Source organism: Corvus cornix, chromosome 10 (assembly GCF_000738735.6).
Source record: "Corvus cornix cornix isolate S_Up_H32 chromosome 10, ASM73873v5, whole genome shotgun sequence".
In the NCBI taxonomy this organism is placed as follows: Eukaryota; Metazoa; Chordata; class Aves; order Passeriformes; family Corvidae; genus Corvus; species Corvus cornix.
Window position 1 is genome coordinate 17,470,205 of NC_046340.1, and position 16,177 is coordinate 17,486,381.

The window sequence follows — 16,177 nt, forward strand, 5'->3', positions numbered from 1 at the left end:
CACCAGAACCCACCATTTCCTGGATGAGGAGCTCTGGTTCTGCAGGGATCTCCCTGGGGCCAGTGATGTGCCTCTTGAAAGCTTTTTCTGGGTTTGTCAAGTCTGAGGCCTTCATCTGCCTGTACTCTGTGTTAGCTGCTAGCTGAGCTGCCAAATCCTTTCTAAAACTTTTGTCCATGCTGAGGATAATTCAGCTGAAGGCTGCAGTTACAGAGCCAAGCGTTATCAGTCTTTACTGCTCATAAAGATAAGGCCAAGTCTGAGACGGGAGCACCTGAAGCCTCATTACGGTCGCATTCAGGCAGTGAGGGGAAGGATAAGAAGGAGAAGGGTGGAAGAGTAATGAGGGTAAGAGGGGGACAGAGCCCTAAGTCCTGTTGATGTTGGGCGAAAACAGTAAAGAGGGGTCTCTGCTCTGCACAGGCCCGTGTCAGTCACGGGGACTGCAGCTGCCTTGCTGCATCCTTGGCTGGGTGAGTCCCTGTCCCTCCTGCCCTGAAGGAGTGTGCAGCAGCTCTCACAGTTTTTAAGTCTGCATTGCCTCTTTCAGATTCCCTGTTCTGGGTTATTTTGATATTTAAAGGGGCTTCACTTTTACACTGCCTGCGCAGCGCTGGCAGATGCTCTGGCTTCCCTGTGCCTTCTCTGTAAGCAGAAAGAGCTGTTCAGCAGCTGGGGCAGTGTGTGCACCTGTGGTTGGGATAGAACCTAACATACAGCAGCATCTCCCTGCATGGGGAAGGCACTCCTCTGCTGCCAGGGCCTGTCTGTGCCCCCATCTCACCTCACAGCTGTTGTTTCAGTTGCCTGCAGAGTAGCTCTGCTCTTTGGGTCTGAAAGGGAGAAGGAAACATTTAAGGTGGGGAAAGCCCGTTTGACCCACCTAAACTTTACACCACCCACTGGTCACCATGGGAGTGTCCAGAGTAGTTAATATTTGGGGAGATGGCCAGGGGGCTGCCCTCTCTGTGAAAGGAGGATATGGTGATCCCAGGGTGTACCTGCATCAGTGGACCAGTCCTACAGGTATCCATCACCTCCCTGCCCTTTCTGAGGGACACAGTTACAGTGCTTAGAGGAAGGGGAATGGAAGGGAGGATGACAGTGTCACAACCCTTCCTTCTTCTAACATGGGGCTGAAGACAGCCTCACCTACCCCATTTGTGATACTTTTCCCCCATCTCCTTCCCACACTGCTGGGCACCAGGCCCTGCTGAAGTGCTCAGGCCCTCAGGGAGCCCTCCCATGACTCAGGGATGGGTGTGTGTGCCACTGGTGCAGGGGAGTTCAGCCACAGGCTGGGAGGGAGTGAATGCAGTCCTGTAGCTACTCTGAACAACTGAAAAGGTGTGGATGCAGATGTTTTGGCACATCTAAATCTATGTATTTACCTGGGCCTGCCTGGGGAATGGCAATCTAGGTGGAAATGTAGCTTGGTCTTGATGAAGGTAACTAGAGCTGGAACTGTCTTCAGCTGTGGCTTGTTGAAGAACACAGATTTAGGTGTCAACTAATTCCGCAGGGACAGGTGAGCCTCAAATCCCTTTCGCAAGTAGCAGTGGATTTTAACAGTTTGTTCACCAACATTAGTTGTACTTACTAATGGTGGTACAATTGTTGTATGTCCTGACAGCACCCTAAGGAAAAACTGAGACTGGTTTAACTCGAAAAGTGCCAGGGGCCCACTTCTCTTTTTGCAGGTTATGTGGAACAAACTGTGGTGGGATTGTCCTGTGACAGAGGTCTAGGGCCTCAATCTGTCCTTTGCCAAAGACTTTAAGACTCTACGTGCTTCCCTAGCTGATTTGTTGTGGGTTATACTTAAATCCACATTAAAATCTCCCCAGAAAAACATGCAGGTCTGTGTGTTCTCAGGTGTCTTCTCATTCTTGCTGCCTTTCACCGTTGTCTTCTCCCACTGCTTTCCTGTACTCTTAGCCTTAGACTCATTAAAGTGTGTTTGTGCCCCAACTACATGAGCTGTTAAACTTGCAGGAAATGTGAGGACTGAATCTATATAAAGGAAAATTTAATGTTTTATTTATATTTCATCATCAAACAGAGTATTATATACATGTTTGGTTATCATACATTAATTTGGCCTTTGTTGATCCATCAGCTACCAGAGATGGTGAGGTGACAAACCTTTCAGAGGTTACCTCAGAAGTGTTTCTGTTTCTCAGTTTGGATTTAAGTATCAAACCCACTTGCAAAGCTCTTTATAAATCAGACACAAATAGTTTTGATGCATTTGAAGGAAATAAATTTCACAGCAGTACTTACTTTGTAATAGGGAAATTGTAGTATTCTAAGGAAAGAAAATATTCTTCCTAAGGCAATATATGTAAAATTAATAATAATAATAAAAATAAGATGATGATTATGCCAGGATGACACCTTGTACAGTAAAAATCTTTCACTGTAATGTTCAGACTTCAAATAATTGAAAAAAGGGCAAGATATCACCAGAAGTACTAGACTCACTGGAAAAAAAATAGTTTTGTGTTTGTTTTGCTTTTTTTTCCTATCCCAATAAGTCAAGTTCTATTTTCCTTTTCTGTACTCTAAGGGATGTAAGTGCAACTCACTTGGCACCTCTGTGGATTTAACAGAGGGGAACTGAGACCAGAATGAGACCAAATATCTGTGTAAGTATTGACAGTTTTAAATAACAACTAAGGGTTTATGGCAGCAGTATGGTTTTGAAAAAGTGGTTGCAGAAATAATCCAACAGTCCCCAGGACACAAACAAGGACAAATATCCAGAGAAACAGCCTGTCCACTACCATGGCAACATACTTCCAATCTTCAATGACCTGGAAGAAAAAGCCAATTAAAGATATTAGCAATTTGTCATATTCTTTTGGTCTTCCTCGTGCTAGTGCTGAGTTTCTGTTTATGAAAATAAAAGGAAACAAATCTCAAGGTTCAGGGAATAAACTGACTTTAGGCTTGGTAAGGGATTTTTTTCCTACAACCCTTCTGAGCAGTGGAGAAAAATACAGTAAATCTTTTTTAGCATTCTTGGATACATCAGATACTGAGTGTGGCTGCCTGGTGTGGTGCCAGCCCCAAAGGACCCACAGTATAATCCAATTAGGGAATTATTTTTCTTTAATTTTAGTTTGTAAATGCTATTAATCTCAGTGAGCAAAAATAGATGGTGTTTACTGCTGTTAAGGTTAGCTTCAGAGTTCTTTTCTTATCAGCAGTCATCTTATTCATGGGGTTTAATGCATATTAATACTATTGCTTTTATTAAAATCCCTTTTTGCCTTGCATATGTTGTCTGTAAAAGTCATGGCCTTAGATTCTGTCTCAGACTGAAGTGACTAATTGGGCTATTATTGTAAAGGGGAAATATATCAATTTTCATTTGCATCTCAGGAATAATTTTTCCTCTCTCATTGATTCTAGTTACAGATGGGATGTCCTCACATCAGTGACTTTATCATCCTTGTCAGTTGAATCATGTCTGATATTAGAATATTACATATTTTTCCTTCAGTGCACACTTTTAATTCCCACCACTGCTAATGGGAATTGAATACTTCTGCAGCCAGACCATATAAATGTACATGAGCAGTTGTTATCAGACCATTGTGATGAGGGAAGGAAGCAGAGAATAAAGTTATGAATCTAGAAAAATTATGTAAAATATCAGAGGACCCTATGTAAAAAGCATTAAGTGGATTTTAAATATATAAAATGCTCTTGAAAATTGTTCTTACTATCAAGTTAAAGCTTTGTAGATCATTTAGTGTGCAACACATTCCTGCAAGAATTTCTGAGCTATTAGAAGACCTTTTCCTACACTATGAAGTCGGCTTCTGTTCAGTCAGCTTCAGTGTTTACAAGCTCATGTCTAATGTTAATAGCTGAACTTCTTTATTTATATTGACAGTAATTTCAGTTAATAGAAAACATGAACTACTCAGCAGCATGCTCCTCTAGGGACTTCTGCAAGATCAGAAACCAGACTTTATTTAATCTGCTTGGCTGAGGGAGGGGAAGCACAACAGGAATTGAGAACCTGGAGTCTCACTGGGGTGTGGGTTAGAGAGGGGACAATGGTAGGTATGAGGATGATTTTTCCCAACCGTGAGTGCTTGTCTAAAAAAAAACCCTGAGTTTTCCAAGCATTATTCACAGAGTGTTTATATCAGCTCAATTGTGCTAGCTAGTGGCCTGTGAGTAGGGTGGGGGAATAGAGCAGCAGCAGCACTGCTTAAATAAAGTACTTCTCCTAACCAGTAATTAATCTGGTTTAACTCAAATGAAAGAAGTGTCAGCTCTGCTGAGGTTTTTAATCCTACCCATCGTGTTTGCCATATACAGACAGTTGTCTTAGCCCAGAAAGGCTGTCTGCAAAGGCCTTCTACCAATTTTACTAAATCCTCCTGTTGTGCTCAGTTAGGTAAATAAATGCTTGAGCTGCAGGTACATTGTTTCTGGTTAACTTGGCCTGGCCATGGGTCGAATCACAGTCTTACTGATTCACAGTGGTGAAAAATATTCTATTTCTAACCTGGAACTGAATATTGTTTTCTTCCCCTGCCAATCACCACTTGAATGTGACAACAAAGCTTTTTAGAGTGTTTCATGACTTACTGGGCAATCAGCAAACTCCTTTTGTAGAAATAGCCATGTTATTTATCAGGTGAGTGTTTGCAGTTACCAAATTGCTGTTCATTAAGTTCTTTTAATGGCATAAATTATTTCCTCTTATGAGCTATACCTAGAATCTCTCTAAAATTTGACAATAGGTCAAATATGCTTTCTGAGGAATAGCATGTTACAGAGGAGAGCAGGAGATGAAGTTTGGAAGGACAGGGATTTCTCAGTTTTACTTACACTCTGGTCGTTGTCATCGCTTTTCATGTGCTCTGCTATAAAACTGACTCCATCAATTGCTTCTTGCACTTCCGGAGAAAATTTCGCACCTGTTCTTAACCTAAAATCTCGATGACTGCTGACATTGTCAAGTGTCTCAGAGACTTTCATATCATATCTTTTGGCAGAGGCTGTATTCAAAAAATAGGTAGAGTTCTTGTAGAAGTCAGATGGCTCCATACAAGGATTCTCTGCTTTTGTCTTTTTGCAGTTGCACGGCTTCTGCCGGGGAGAATTATTTTCTGGGCGCTTCATGAACAGATAGGCTGGGAGTCTTTCAAGGAAAACCAGCTTTACCCAGGGGGGCATAGTGTGAGTACTTGGAGATCTGTGGTGGACATTGAGCACACAGACACTGGTAACTATTGAGAAGGTCACCAGCACCATTGTAAACATGAGATACTTCCCAATCAGTGGAACATCTAGAGATGTTGGAGGGACAATTTTGGAGATCAGCAGCAAGAACACAGTCAAGGCAAGCAACACAGATATGCATAAGGTCATTTTTTCACCACAGTCTGAAGGCAAGTAGAATACCAGGATGGCTAAGGATGTAATTAGCACACAGGGAATGATAAGATTAATGGTATAAAAAAGTGGTTTCCTTTTAATAATGAAATCGTATGTCACATCAACATAATTGGGGTCCAGAGGATTTACAGTCCTTCTTCCTGGGAGTGCTACAATGTCCCACTCTCCACTTGGCGTGAAGTCGTCCATGCTTGCCATGGAAGTCTTAAGCACCATATCAATTTCTGTGTGGTCATATGTCCAGGATCGGAACTTCAGTGTGCAGTTTTGTTGGTCAAATGGGAAATGCTTCACCTCAATCTTGCAGGCACTCTTGTAAATGGCTGGTGGCAACCAGCGAATGCTTCCATTGTTCTTTACAATGGCATTTGTGTACAGTGAGACTTCGTATGTGCCATCCGCACTAAGGAGAGGAGAGAAGGGAGAGAAGGTGATAAAATATTAGGAGGAAAAATACAGTTGAAAACAGAAAAGGTTTGATATTCTTGGTCTTGTGGGCCTCAGTTGGTCCAAGAATCAAAGTTTAGTAATATTTTTGTTTTGAAATCCGTGTTGTAGAGAACTATGACTTGATAGGGAGATCAATGTATGCATTTCTCCCAGTCAGAGAGTTGATTTTTGGTCCAATGCTTAGAGAAAAAAATTTATAAAATTATTATTAAAAACCAAATACACACCTCTGTTTCATCAATGTGTTTTGTAACTGTTTGCTCAAGTAATTAAAGCTTACTACATCTCTGAAGGCTGAGCAAGAGTGAGATCATCCCATGTGAAAATGGAGGTACCTTTGATCTGGAACACAGCCACTGCTAAGAGCACAGAGCAACACTCCTAAATGACTTGGACAAGGAAATAAGGATGAGCAGCATTAGTTAGAAATGCAGGGAGAGTGTAGGCAGAGGAAATGTAATTATATTGGTTATAATTTATTGCAACACTCCAGTTAATGTTTACTTATTACAAAGCCAGAACAGACAAGCCACAGCATTCTTAGTGCCCACAAATAATCTTGGCTTTGTATCTCTTCCAACTGCTGAGCTTCCACCAAGGGAGTCTTCTACATTGTGATGGGCCCTTTAACTCAGGGAGAAGATCATTATCAGTCAATAGTATCTTCTCCTGCTCAATATTCTGGTCAAACAAGGTGGGGCTGTTTAAGCCAGTAAGTATCCTGAGGTAGTATTCTTGTTTGTTGACAAGACGTAGTGGAAAATAGTTATTTCAGTGCTAAGGGTGATTTTTTTTTCTAAGCAGGGAAATGCTACAAATATCTAAAGCTTGGCACATGTGCCTGAATCAGTTAGGTTTGGCTCTAGAAAGGGCTCACCTGGGTGAAGCAATGAGTCCCTGGCACTGAGATGAGATCTTTGGAGCTAATTCATGCAGACAGTGAAACAACCAGATGGAGAAGTGAGTGGCTACATCCACTAATAGGGGTTGTTAGTTCATTGTCAATAAAACAGCTATTTTTTTGAGAAATTAATTGTATCTTAGTTCTCACATATCTGTGCTCCCTGAGTTAGCTTTGCCATCGTGCAATACCATGTGCTGGGCAGACTCCTGGGCTGGGAATATGTGGGTTCTAGTGCTGGCTGCCCTGTCTCAGTTGTGGGAAAAGGCTGGGCTGCAGTCTCAGAGCCCTCTGCACAGACCACAGACAGAGCTGTGCACGTGGGGATCTGCTTTGTGTTTTCCTGAGCAGCTTGAACTGACTGATGCCTGTGAAACTCTGCTCCAGCAGCAGTAAATTACATGTAGCTGTCCTTTAGCTAAAATTTAATTGAAGCTTTGTACTAACATAGAAATCAACACGGTGGGGCTTGTTCCTGTGCATTTAAGAAACCTTTTGAAACTATTTCTGTTCTTACAAACCATTAAATGGTATTACTTGGCCAGTAGCAAAAAGAAGCAGAGGGCAGAGGCACAATTTACCAGAACAAGCTTAGAGCAGGCAGAGTACATCCTAATCCACTGACTGAATTATTTTGTGACTAATACACTAGTTTTAAAGGTGCATCAAATCTGATTTCCAGTAGTATGATTCCAAGGACTTAACTCAGTTATATATAAACTTCCTGAGCTTCCCATCTGTATATGTTCATAAATCATCATGTGTTCATGAATTCATTGGTTTTCAAAGTATCATAAAAGTATAAATTTTGATAATTTTTCAAAAGAACCCTGTTTATCATCCACTTCAAGGTTTTGCCAGAGACTTAAACCAAGGCGAAACAAAATTGTCAGTTAGCATTTATTTGTTTGAAAGAGGAACTGAGGTATGATCTGTCATCAAGTTTATTTTTCTCAGTACTATAAAGCAACGTGGTCAAGTGTTGACAGATTTATTATGTATTCATATAATGGATTTTTTCAATGCTTTATGAAAATAGAATATAATTTGGCTTTCTGCATGAATATGAACTCTTGGAGTTATGGTATATGTGAACTTTGTAACAGATTTATGTCCTGGGGTCTGTGGTAGAAAAAGGAGTGGGGAGAGAAGGAGACAAAACTCTTATCTCAGACCCTAAGATGTCTGATAGGATTCCAGATGTCTTCTTGCAACTGCAGTTATACCTACAATCCATTCTTTCCATACAGTCTATTTTCATATAAATCTGTCTCAGTTGTGAGCCTTGTCATGGATCCTCTGCTGTAACCATTCACACTGCAGACATCTTCCAGCTCTACCAGAATTTCTTTAACCAGAGCACTGATTTTACTAAAACTATCTTTGAGCCCAGTAGCCCAGTCAGATACACTTGAAACTATCTAAAAGATACAAAATTCAGTTTTAAAATTTTACCAGACCTACTTCATTGTTTCTGATGCTTGTACCTTGGTTAAAATTTTGTTCATTGTCTGCATAAACTATACCCATTTTACTTACTTATTGTAAAGCACAATGTCTGGCAACCAGATGTGTTTTGCAGGTATTCTCAGCTTATTTATTCCTTCATAGTCAGAGGGCTTCCAAGCCAGCCGATAATCAATCCACTCCTAAGAGAAGAATTGTACAGTAGTGATGGGAGTGTCCTGACCAGCACTAACAAAACAATCATTTGATGGAGTGAAAGCAGTCGCATTTGTGGTTTGCGAGAGCCGTTTCTCTGTGGGTTTGTTACCTGGTTCAGCCAGACGTTTGTAGTCATGATCTGCTCCCGTTCATTCTGCAGGGAAAAACAGAGACAAAAATTGGCCTCTAAAATGTTTTACTTTATTGCAGTAATAAGACTTATTCAGTGGGTTTTTGAACATGATTTTGTCTAGTGTAGTTCAAGACAGACATTTCTCTGAGGAAGATGGCCAGTCTTGTACACATACTGATGATAAATAGTAATCCCATAAATGTAGAATTCCTAATGCCTTTTAATAAGAACAGTTATGGGAAGAGTGAGTATGATTCTTGCCAAGCTTGATTTCCTCCCCCCACCCCACTTCTCCACCTTTGATTTGAAACAGAAGGGACATTTGACCATTAAGGAGGCCTAGAGGAGGTTGTGTCAGGTTGGTGTAAGGTTTGCCATGTAATCTTTCAGCTGGCAGGCTCTGCTTCATGAACTACTGTCTCTGGACCGCAGTCCAGAAGAGAAACCTCCCTGCAGAAGATCTGTCAGGAGTATTTCTGTGGGAAAATGAGTTAATTCTCTGATCCTGAAGATGCTTAAGATTGTTAGAGCCTACAAGAGGCCTAATTTTGTGTTCTGCTTGAAGAGTGAGGCTATAGAGGGATAGGGGCTGAGCTGTGCTATTCTCAATCCCTGCCCATTCATCTACCTTTTCTAGGTTGTTGATCACTGGGGCCTCTAGGGCAAGACGTCTCCCTTTTTATGCCCAGAATCTGCAGTCTGGGGGGGAAACTGTGCTCGTGGTGGTAGTGCAGGACGTAGGGAGGCATGTCTGTGTCCAGGTGGAGTTCCCCAGGAGAGAGAGAGCACTTGAACTTGAGTCATCTGGTATACATGGCATTAAATCCTGTATGTATATGTATATACATCCATGTGTATCTATATATATTATATCCAGTCTGCATGTGTGTATGAAACCTCAACTGTTTGTACAGTTTCCCTTTCGTTCCATCAGAGTCTCTCTCATTTCCTCTTGAATTTCAGAACATAAATTCTTTATGTCTCTAAAAGTTTGCAGCAGTCCAGTCACTAGCCCTTACACAAAATCTGACAGGGAGGCAGTCATCTGTATCTTCTTTGTCATCCAGGGAGAGACTTGAAAGCCCCAGTGGAGAAAATTATTCCTGCTTACGTGCTGGCTCTCGTTCCCATTGCCGTTGTTAACCTCTCCTAGCAATGATGTGTTTATACCTTGGAATAACTGTCAAACATATGCTAATCTTGTGGGTGAAAATGTCTTTCAGACCCATTGAAATAATTTTATTGAATATGAGGAGTTGCTTACATGAGGATTGTTTTAACTATGTTAACCTATTCCAGCCAGAACTAATGTGTGTTTTTCTTTACAACATTCCACTGTTCTTTGTTGATATGCCTGATATTTCATGTGATTTGAATCTGGCTTTGTAGCTTATTTTCAGGCCATTGAACCACGTCAGAAGAAAATGGATTACCATTCCACTGATGGTGGATGGAGTGCACATTGCTGGTCTGCACAGTCCAGGATAGGTCCTGACCTGGGGTAAGTTAGAGTAGCTGTACTGAAATCAGTGGAATGATTTTGAATTTTAGCTAGATGGAATTTTATCGGATGAAGATATGGTCCTGTCCTTCAATGCTTAGGCATAGACTGATTTCCCTGTTGTAGCTCCATTGTGAGGTATAAAACCAGTAAATTGCATGTATGGGCTCTGCCTATTAATAGTATTACACAAATGAGCAACGAACAGAGATGTAGCAATACTAATATCACTTTTACTTAGAGTGCTGTGCAGGTAGTATTGAATTTAAAGGCATAGCCTAATTTTAGCTTACCACACTGATGAGCTGTGCCAGGGAAACCTGCAGTTCTATAGATACCAGCTGGGAGGAGTTGACAGCTGGTCGAATTAACTTATTGTATCTGTCAGGACTCAGTAGGTGGTTCATTAGTTTTTCTTCAGCATCTGCTGCCATGCTTCCTGTAAAGCATCACAAAACAGGATTATGGAAGGGAGACTAAAGTGACATGGTGTAGGGATCACAGAATATCTGTGCATCAGATCATCTTTGGGAAATAATGACAGGTTTTGATTTTCTAAAGACTGTAGGCTTGTGTGAACAGGAGGATATGCTGCTTGCACCAATATCTGCTCTGCTGAAGTTGACTGTCTTTCACAGAGCACAGATGAAAGCAGATCAATCAGAACCCTTTGGGGGTTTTTTGCAATAAAATGTGAAACTAAAATTTATAGATACTTTTGGGATTACACTCAGAAACTGGGAGCAAACCACCCTCTTAATAGCAAGTGAAGAATTATTCTATGATCCAAAGGCAGGGGGTCCAGCTGTGACTTCTCTCTTTAGTGCCATAGGAGAAAGAGTTGCAGGTACACATACAACTTTAAAGACTCTGATTTACGTAGAGAAAACCAGGGGATAAGCTGTAGGCGTCATAAAGGATTTTTTAATGACTGAGGACTCTCTGGTAGCTAGTGATGTTTCTGTTTCAAAATTTGAAAACCTAAGGCAGTATGTTAGCCTTATTTTATGTGGAAGTAAAACCTGATTTGTGGCCTAGCACAAATACTGTAAATCTTTGATTGCCAAAGCTGGATTGTGACTACAAAATATAGTATCTACAGGTTACTATCAAACAAGCCTGATCGTTCCCTATGGAGCAGAACAGCTTCTGGCACAACCCCAGGGTAGTTCATTCTGTTCTCATGTTCTTTGTGTGCTTTTTAAAGTCATCCCAGTGGACTTTTCAAACCACTATTGACCACCTGATAATACTGATGAGAAAGGTCCCGGTAACATCCTGCCAACAGAACTGACCCAGAGACATTGTGCTGTGTGTCGGGCAGTTCTGTGTTGTGATGCTGATGAAATTACAGTGTTAGTGAAAGCAGGTTCCAATGCAATTGATAGAATGATTCTTCTGTAGAAAAAGTCACCTAATTCAGCTCACCTGAATTATTCAACTCTAGATATTGCAGAAATGAGGGTAGTGTCCTTACAGCATACTTGCTTCATTACTTCCCAGAGCAGTTCCACACAGTAAAAAAACATTGGCCATGCAAGTATTTTAAATTTGTGGTGCATTAATTTATTCTGGGGTTTTTTTATGTTGTAGCATATGTATGAAATCTGGGGAAAGGCAGACATCAAAAGGCCAGGATCAAATAAGCAGCCAAAGTTTGTGGAAGGTGCCAAGTTTCCTTGTGAACTGGGCTGTAAGCTGCTAGGCTGAACAAGTCTCTCTTGAAACCTGAAATTCTTCTGAATCCAGCTCAGGTTAAAAAATTACCCTAAGACCTTCTTGTTTCTGATCCAGTGAGAAAGTGGAGTGAGGTAAGAGGAAAGATTATCAAACAGAGACTTCACATCTAAGAACAACTTTTACTCAAGCTCTGTGGAAAGGTTGAGGTAAACACCAGGCCTGATTTAATTCTTGTAAGACCAGGATGTGCTGTGGCCTGGTAGCCCAATTTTTTTCACAATTACTGAATATAACATTGTTCTTCAGAATAGGCTTTTCAAATACTTTCCAAGGCATTTGGGAAAACAAATTAGGATGAATGTATCTGTGTTTGTTGGGTCAGTGTGTTTTTAGATTCACACTTGCTTTATACCTCCCTGCAAGTCATTATAAAAGCCCTATACCGTGTGATATTTATTGTTCTCAATGCAAGGTGCCTAATCAAAAGCTTATCAAGCCAGAGCTGTGCTGAGTCTTGCTAAGCTTCAGATTCTGGGGTGGTTTTTTGTGTATAGCAATCAAGGAAAAGCTAAATTTGATACTGTGAAGTGGGCCACATTCTAGGAATGAATCTTTTTGTGGTTATAAGGATAGGTTAGAAGTCCTGTGGTAGTTAAAGAGAGAACCCTGGTTGAAGTTATTTTATTATGTGGTTTGGTGGAGTTTTCTGTTGGGTTTGTTTGTAGTATTTTTTTAGTAGACATTCCCACTGTTGCATATATAAGATGGCTATAATTCTAATATAAATAAATTGTCAGTTGGTTTGTTTCATTTAGTGGTCACTGAATGCTGTTAGCAAAGATGGTAAGTTCTTGTTTGAATTGTTAACTATATTTTCACTGCGCTGCTACCTTTGTCTGTGAATATTCCAGCACAGAGAGTATTTGCTAAACAGGGAGTAAGAAGTCGGAACTGCAGAATATTTGCAGAAAGCTAATTCTGGATTTGTAATTAGTTTTTACTCTGAAACCCATGTTTAGCAATCACAGTCGTCTGGTCTGCAAATCGAAACATACTGTGGGGTCTGCATGTCTGATGAGAACAGCTCAGAGTTCCAAGTGCTTTTATAAACTTTATGCAGATTAATGACAAGCCATGACTTTAATTATAAGAAGTATTTATTCAACAATGAATCGCTTTGAGAAATTATTACCTGTTCTTAGTGAAGGCATTCCTTCACTAGGGATGATCCTTTAAAAAACTGCCATTCCATCCCAGCCTTCGTAACTTAATAATCAGAAATAAAGCTCAAAGGGGCCACTCTGTCACCTCACTCAGAAGCCTGTATCTTACACCACTAGATGTCAGCCCTGCACTGCCTTAAAACTTGTTAAAACCAATCTCTGTAAATACTGGGGAAAAATGAGTGATTCTTGTATAATTTTTATAGTCTACTTTCCATTAACAATCTGCATATAAATCAGATGGCACCTAATGAGAACAAAATTACCAGGCATCCAGTTTCATCTTTACATGCACTGTGTGTCAGTTGCCAGGCCTTTGAAACTTCTCTTTTTCCTCTCAGAGTTGGAAGAAATGAAGAGCAGTTTCCCCCACAAACTGTTTTTTTATCAAATAGCAGTAATCAGTAATAGCAGAGATGTTGCAGAGGGTAGACTGATGCTTTTAGACAAATGATTTTTACAACAATGATCAAGCAGTCCTAATTTGGGGGTGGAGTATTTTTGTGTATGGAAAGCAGTAATAAATAAAGCCCATCGGGGTGGATCCTGAGCTGGGGGAATTATTTTAGCTTCACTGAACATGCTACACATCTGCTCCTTGAAAAAGAGAGCAATTGCCACATAACTTGCAGTACACATTCCTCAGTAAGTTTGTTTTCTCTGTGGGAGTATAAGCATTAAAAAAAAATTGCACCAAGATGCTTCCAATTCCACAGCAGAAGAAACTAAACCACAGATTTCATTCACTCCCCTGTGGAGACTTTCCTTTTTACATAGTCTAATTTAAATACATAAAATGAAATAACTAGACATGCTGCCTTATGCTGTTTGTTTTCAGTGTAATGACAAATTTGTTAAGAGTGATTTCCACAGAAAAGAATAAGGAGCAATGCTGAGAGATACAGGCAAGTCCACTGTTATCACTGTCTACATTTCAAAATTTAACATAAGGCATATTTTCTGTGTTTCCCTTAATTTAGTTATTGTGATAAGCGTTGAAATAGTATTTGTTTAGAAGTAACATTGGAGCATGTGTTATCATTTTAGTTCTTTACTCTCTCACAAAAAGTGACATACCAAATTCCCATCTGTAATTAGTAAAGAGCAAATGAGAAGCAGCAATGAAACAGTCCCGTTATCTTCTCTGAATTTACTTCATGATGTTGTTAATTCTCAACATACTCTCAAGCAAAAAGATTTTCATAACCTTTTAGAACAACACATGCTGATTTGGAATGCTTATTTTTCCAATGGAACTAGCAGTGAATTTATTGTATTTTAAAGACTTTTAATTTTTACATTGCAATTAATGCAAATAAAAAAGGAAATACTCAGGAGTTTAGAAGTGTATAATTTAAAAATCTAAAGTGGGCCTTCACTCTTCTTTTGATACAAAGCAGATGTTTTTTAAAGTTCCCTTTCAGAGACTGAAGAAACAAAACAAGTGTGAGATAATAATGGGAAATATGTGATAATGGGAAATGTGTGATCTTGTCTTGGTTCAATTTCAGCCAGTTTCTCTCAGAACACTTCAGTGGAGCCTCTCCATGGGAAGAAGCTCCCATGGTAAATGCACTATTTCATGCTGCTGTCAGGCTGTTCATGTTGGCTAAAACATATCCAAGAAATCCTGACAGACTGAAGGAAATGTTCCTGAAGTACGTTTGCTTTTTGTAGCATATATTTACATATGACAACTTAATTTAAACTGTTTACATTCTAATTTAAAAAATTGGGAAGTATGAACTTTGCAAAATATAGGAACTTGAGCAAATAATGGTGGAGGGATGAGATCTGTCTTATTTTATGGATCACGTCATGGTTCATTTTTTCACCTTCAGCACAATATCTGCTTTTCCTATGACAGATGATCCTGGGAGCATCTAAAGGGATATTATTTAGTGATTATCACTGTCATCTCCTACAGTTATGTAATTTTATATCCAACTTAACTGTCTGTCCCTATCCATCGTAGTGCATTTGCTGATATCAAACAAGCTCAAAACAACACTAAAATAATCAATTTTATACATCCTCTTAAAGTCAGCAACCTCCTGAGGTGATGGTTACAAATTGTCTGCGAGCTCATGTCACTGTCCTACCTCCTACCCCCAAAAGCTCTCACTGTTCTGAAACTGTATGTGAAAGAAAAGGTCACTTACCGTTCAGACAAAAGGAGCCCACTACAAAGAGAACGAGGGTGTACATTTTCCTCCTGGCAGTAACAAGGAGAGGTGGATTACTGTTCTTCAGCTTAGACAGCTGGCAATAGGCTCTGTTTTCAGGGATGCACAGGGAAGAGATGTAAAAGCAAACCTGAATCTTGGAGGTATGAAATGCCTGGAAAGAGACAGACAGTAGGACCTGACAGAAGCGTTCTGCAAAGTGGAATTTTCGTGAGCATAGTGGTCCCTCCCCCTTTGCAGCTGTTTAAAGAGCTTTGCAAAGAGGAAAAGCAAATAAGAAGAGGGAACATAATGTGATAATGTTGAAAAAGAGGAAATGAAAGAGCAAGCTAAGGGACATGATGTGTGAGAGACAACTGCTTAATTCTTGCTACTAGATAACATTTAAAAAGCTTTCTGATTAATGAGTGCAATGGGTGGGAATAGCTGTGTGGGAAGAGCTGGTTATAACTTTGTGCCATAAAACCTCTTAGTGTCAGTAAATTATAGCCCCAGCAGAGGGTTATTTTCTGTGTCAAGAGAGAAAGTTTATTACCTACTGCCAACCCTTTTGCACTCCAAGGCCCACACATGTGATCTCTTTAAACTAGAGCTCCAAAAAATTTTTGGGAGCACCAAGAGAGGAACAGAAAATTTGTTGTCATTAGCATCTGACAGGATTTTTTAAAGAAAGCTAAAGCAATCTGTGGTGAAGTAGCAGATGGATAAAGACACTCCAGAGGAGCATTAGAGAAATTCTATGGAATTCATCTTTTAGTGCTGAAGGGTTTAGCAGAGTGTGGAGTGTCATGTGTTTTGGGACTTGCCATGGGAAGATTTGTGTAGAAGGAAGGGGGAAGATCTTATGTGCCCTTTGCAAGCACTGTAGGACAGGCTGAAGTCCATGGATAGAAAAAAAACCAAACCAACTTTGATCCCCTGTAACTTCTAAACTTTTCTACATATGCATGTAATCAATTTTGTTTAGAGCTGCATTTATTGTATTTAGTGCTATGCAAATGTCTCAGATGATAA

The 16,177-nt window shown here is 40.1% G+C and overlaps 1 protein-coding gene across 1 annotated transcript; it reads right to left on the reverse strand.

The window, feature by feature from the left end:
- Positions 1 to 2,018: 2,018 nt before the first annotated feature.
- Positions 2,019 to 15,440, reverse strand: CHRNB4 (cholinergic receptor nicotinic beta 4 subunit). Its single transcript, XM_020583409.2, has 7 exons — positions 15,294 to 15,440; positions 15,140 to 15,192; positions 10,368 to 10,513; positions 8,550 to 8,594; positions 8,315 to 8,424; positions 4,855 to 5,827; positions 2,019 to 2,816 (listed from the first exon to the last, which is right to left on the reverse strand). Exons 2-7 carry the CDS (start codon positions 15,183 to 15,185, stop codon positions 2,676 to 2,678), a joined length of 1,461 nt encoding a protein of 486 aa, XP_020438998.1. The 5' UTR covers positions 15,186 to 15,192; positions 15,294 to 15,440; the 3' UTR covers positions 2,019 to 2,675.
- Positions 15,441 to 16,177: the final 737 nt, after the last annotated feature.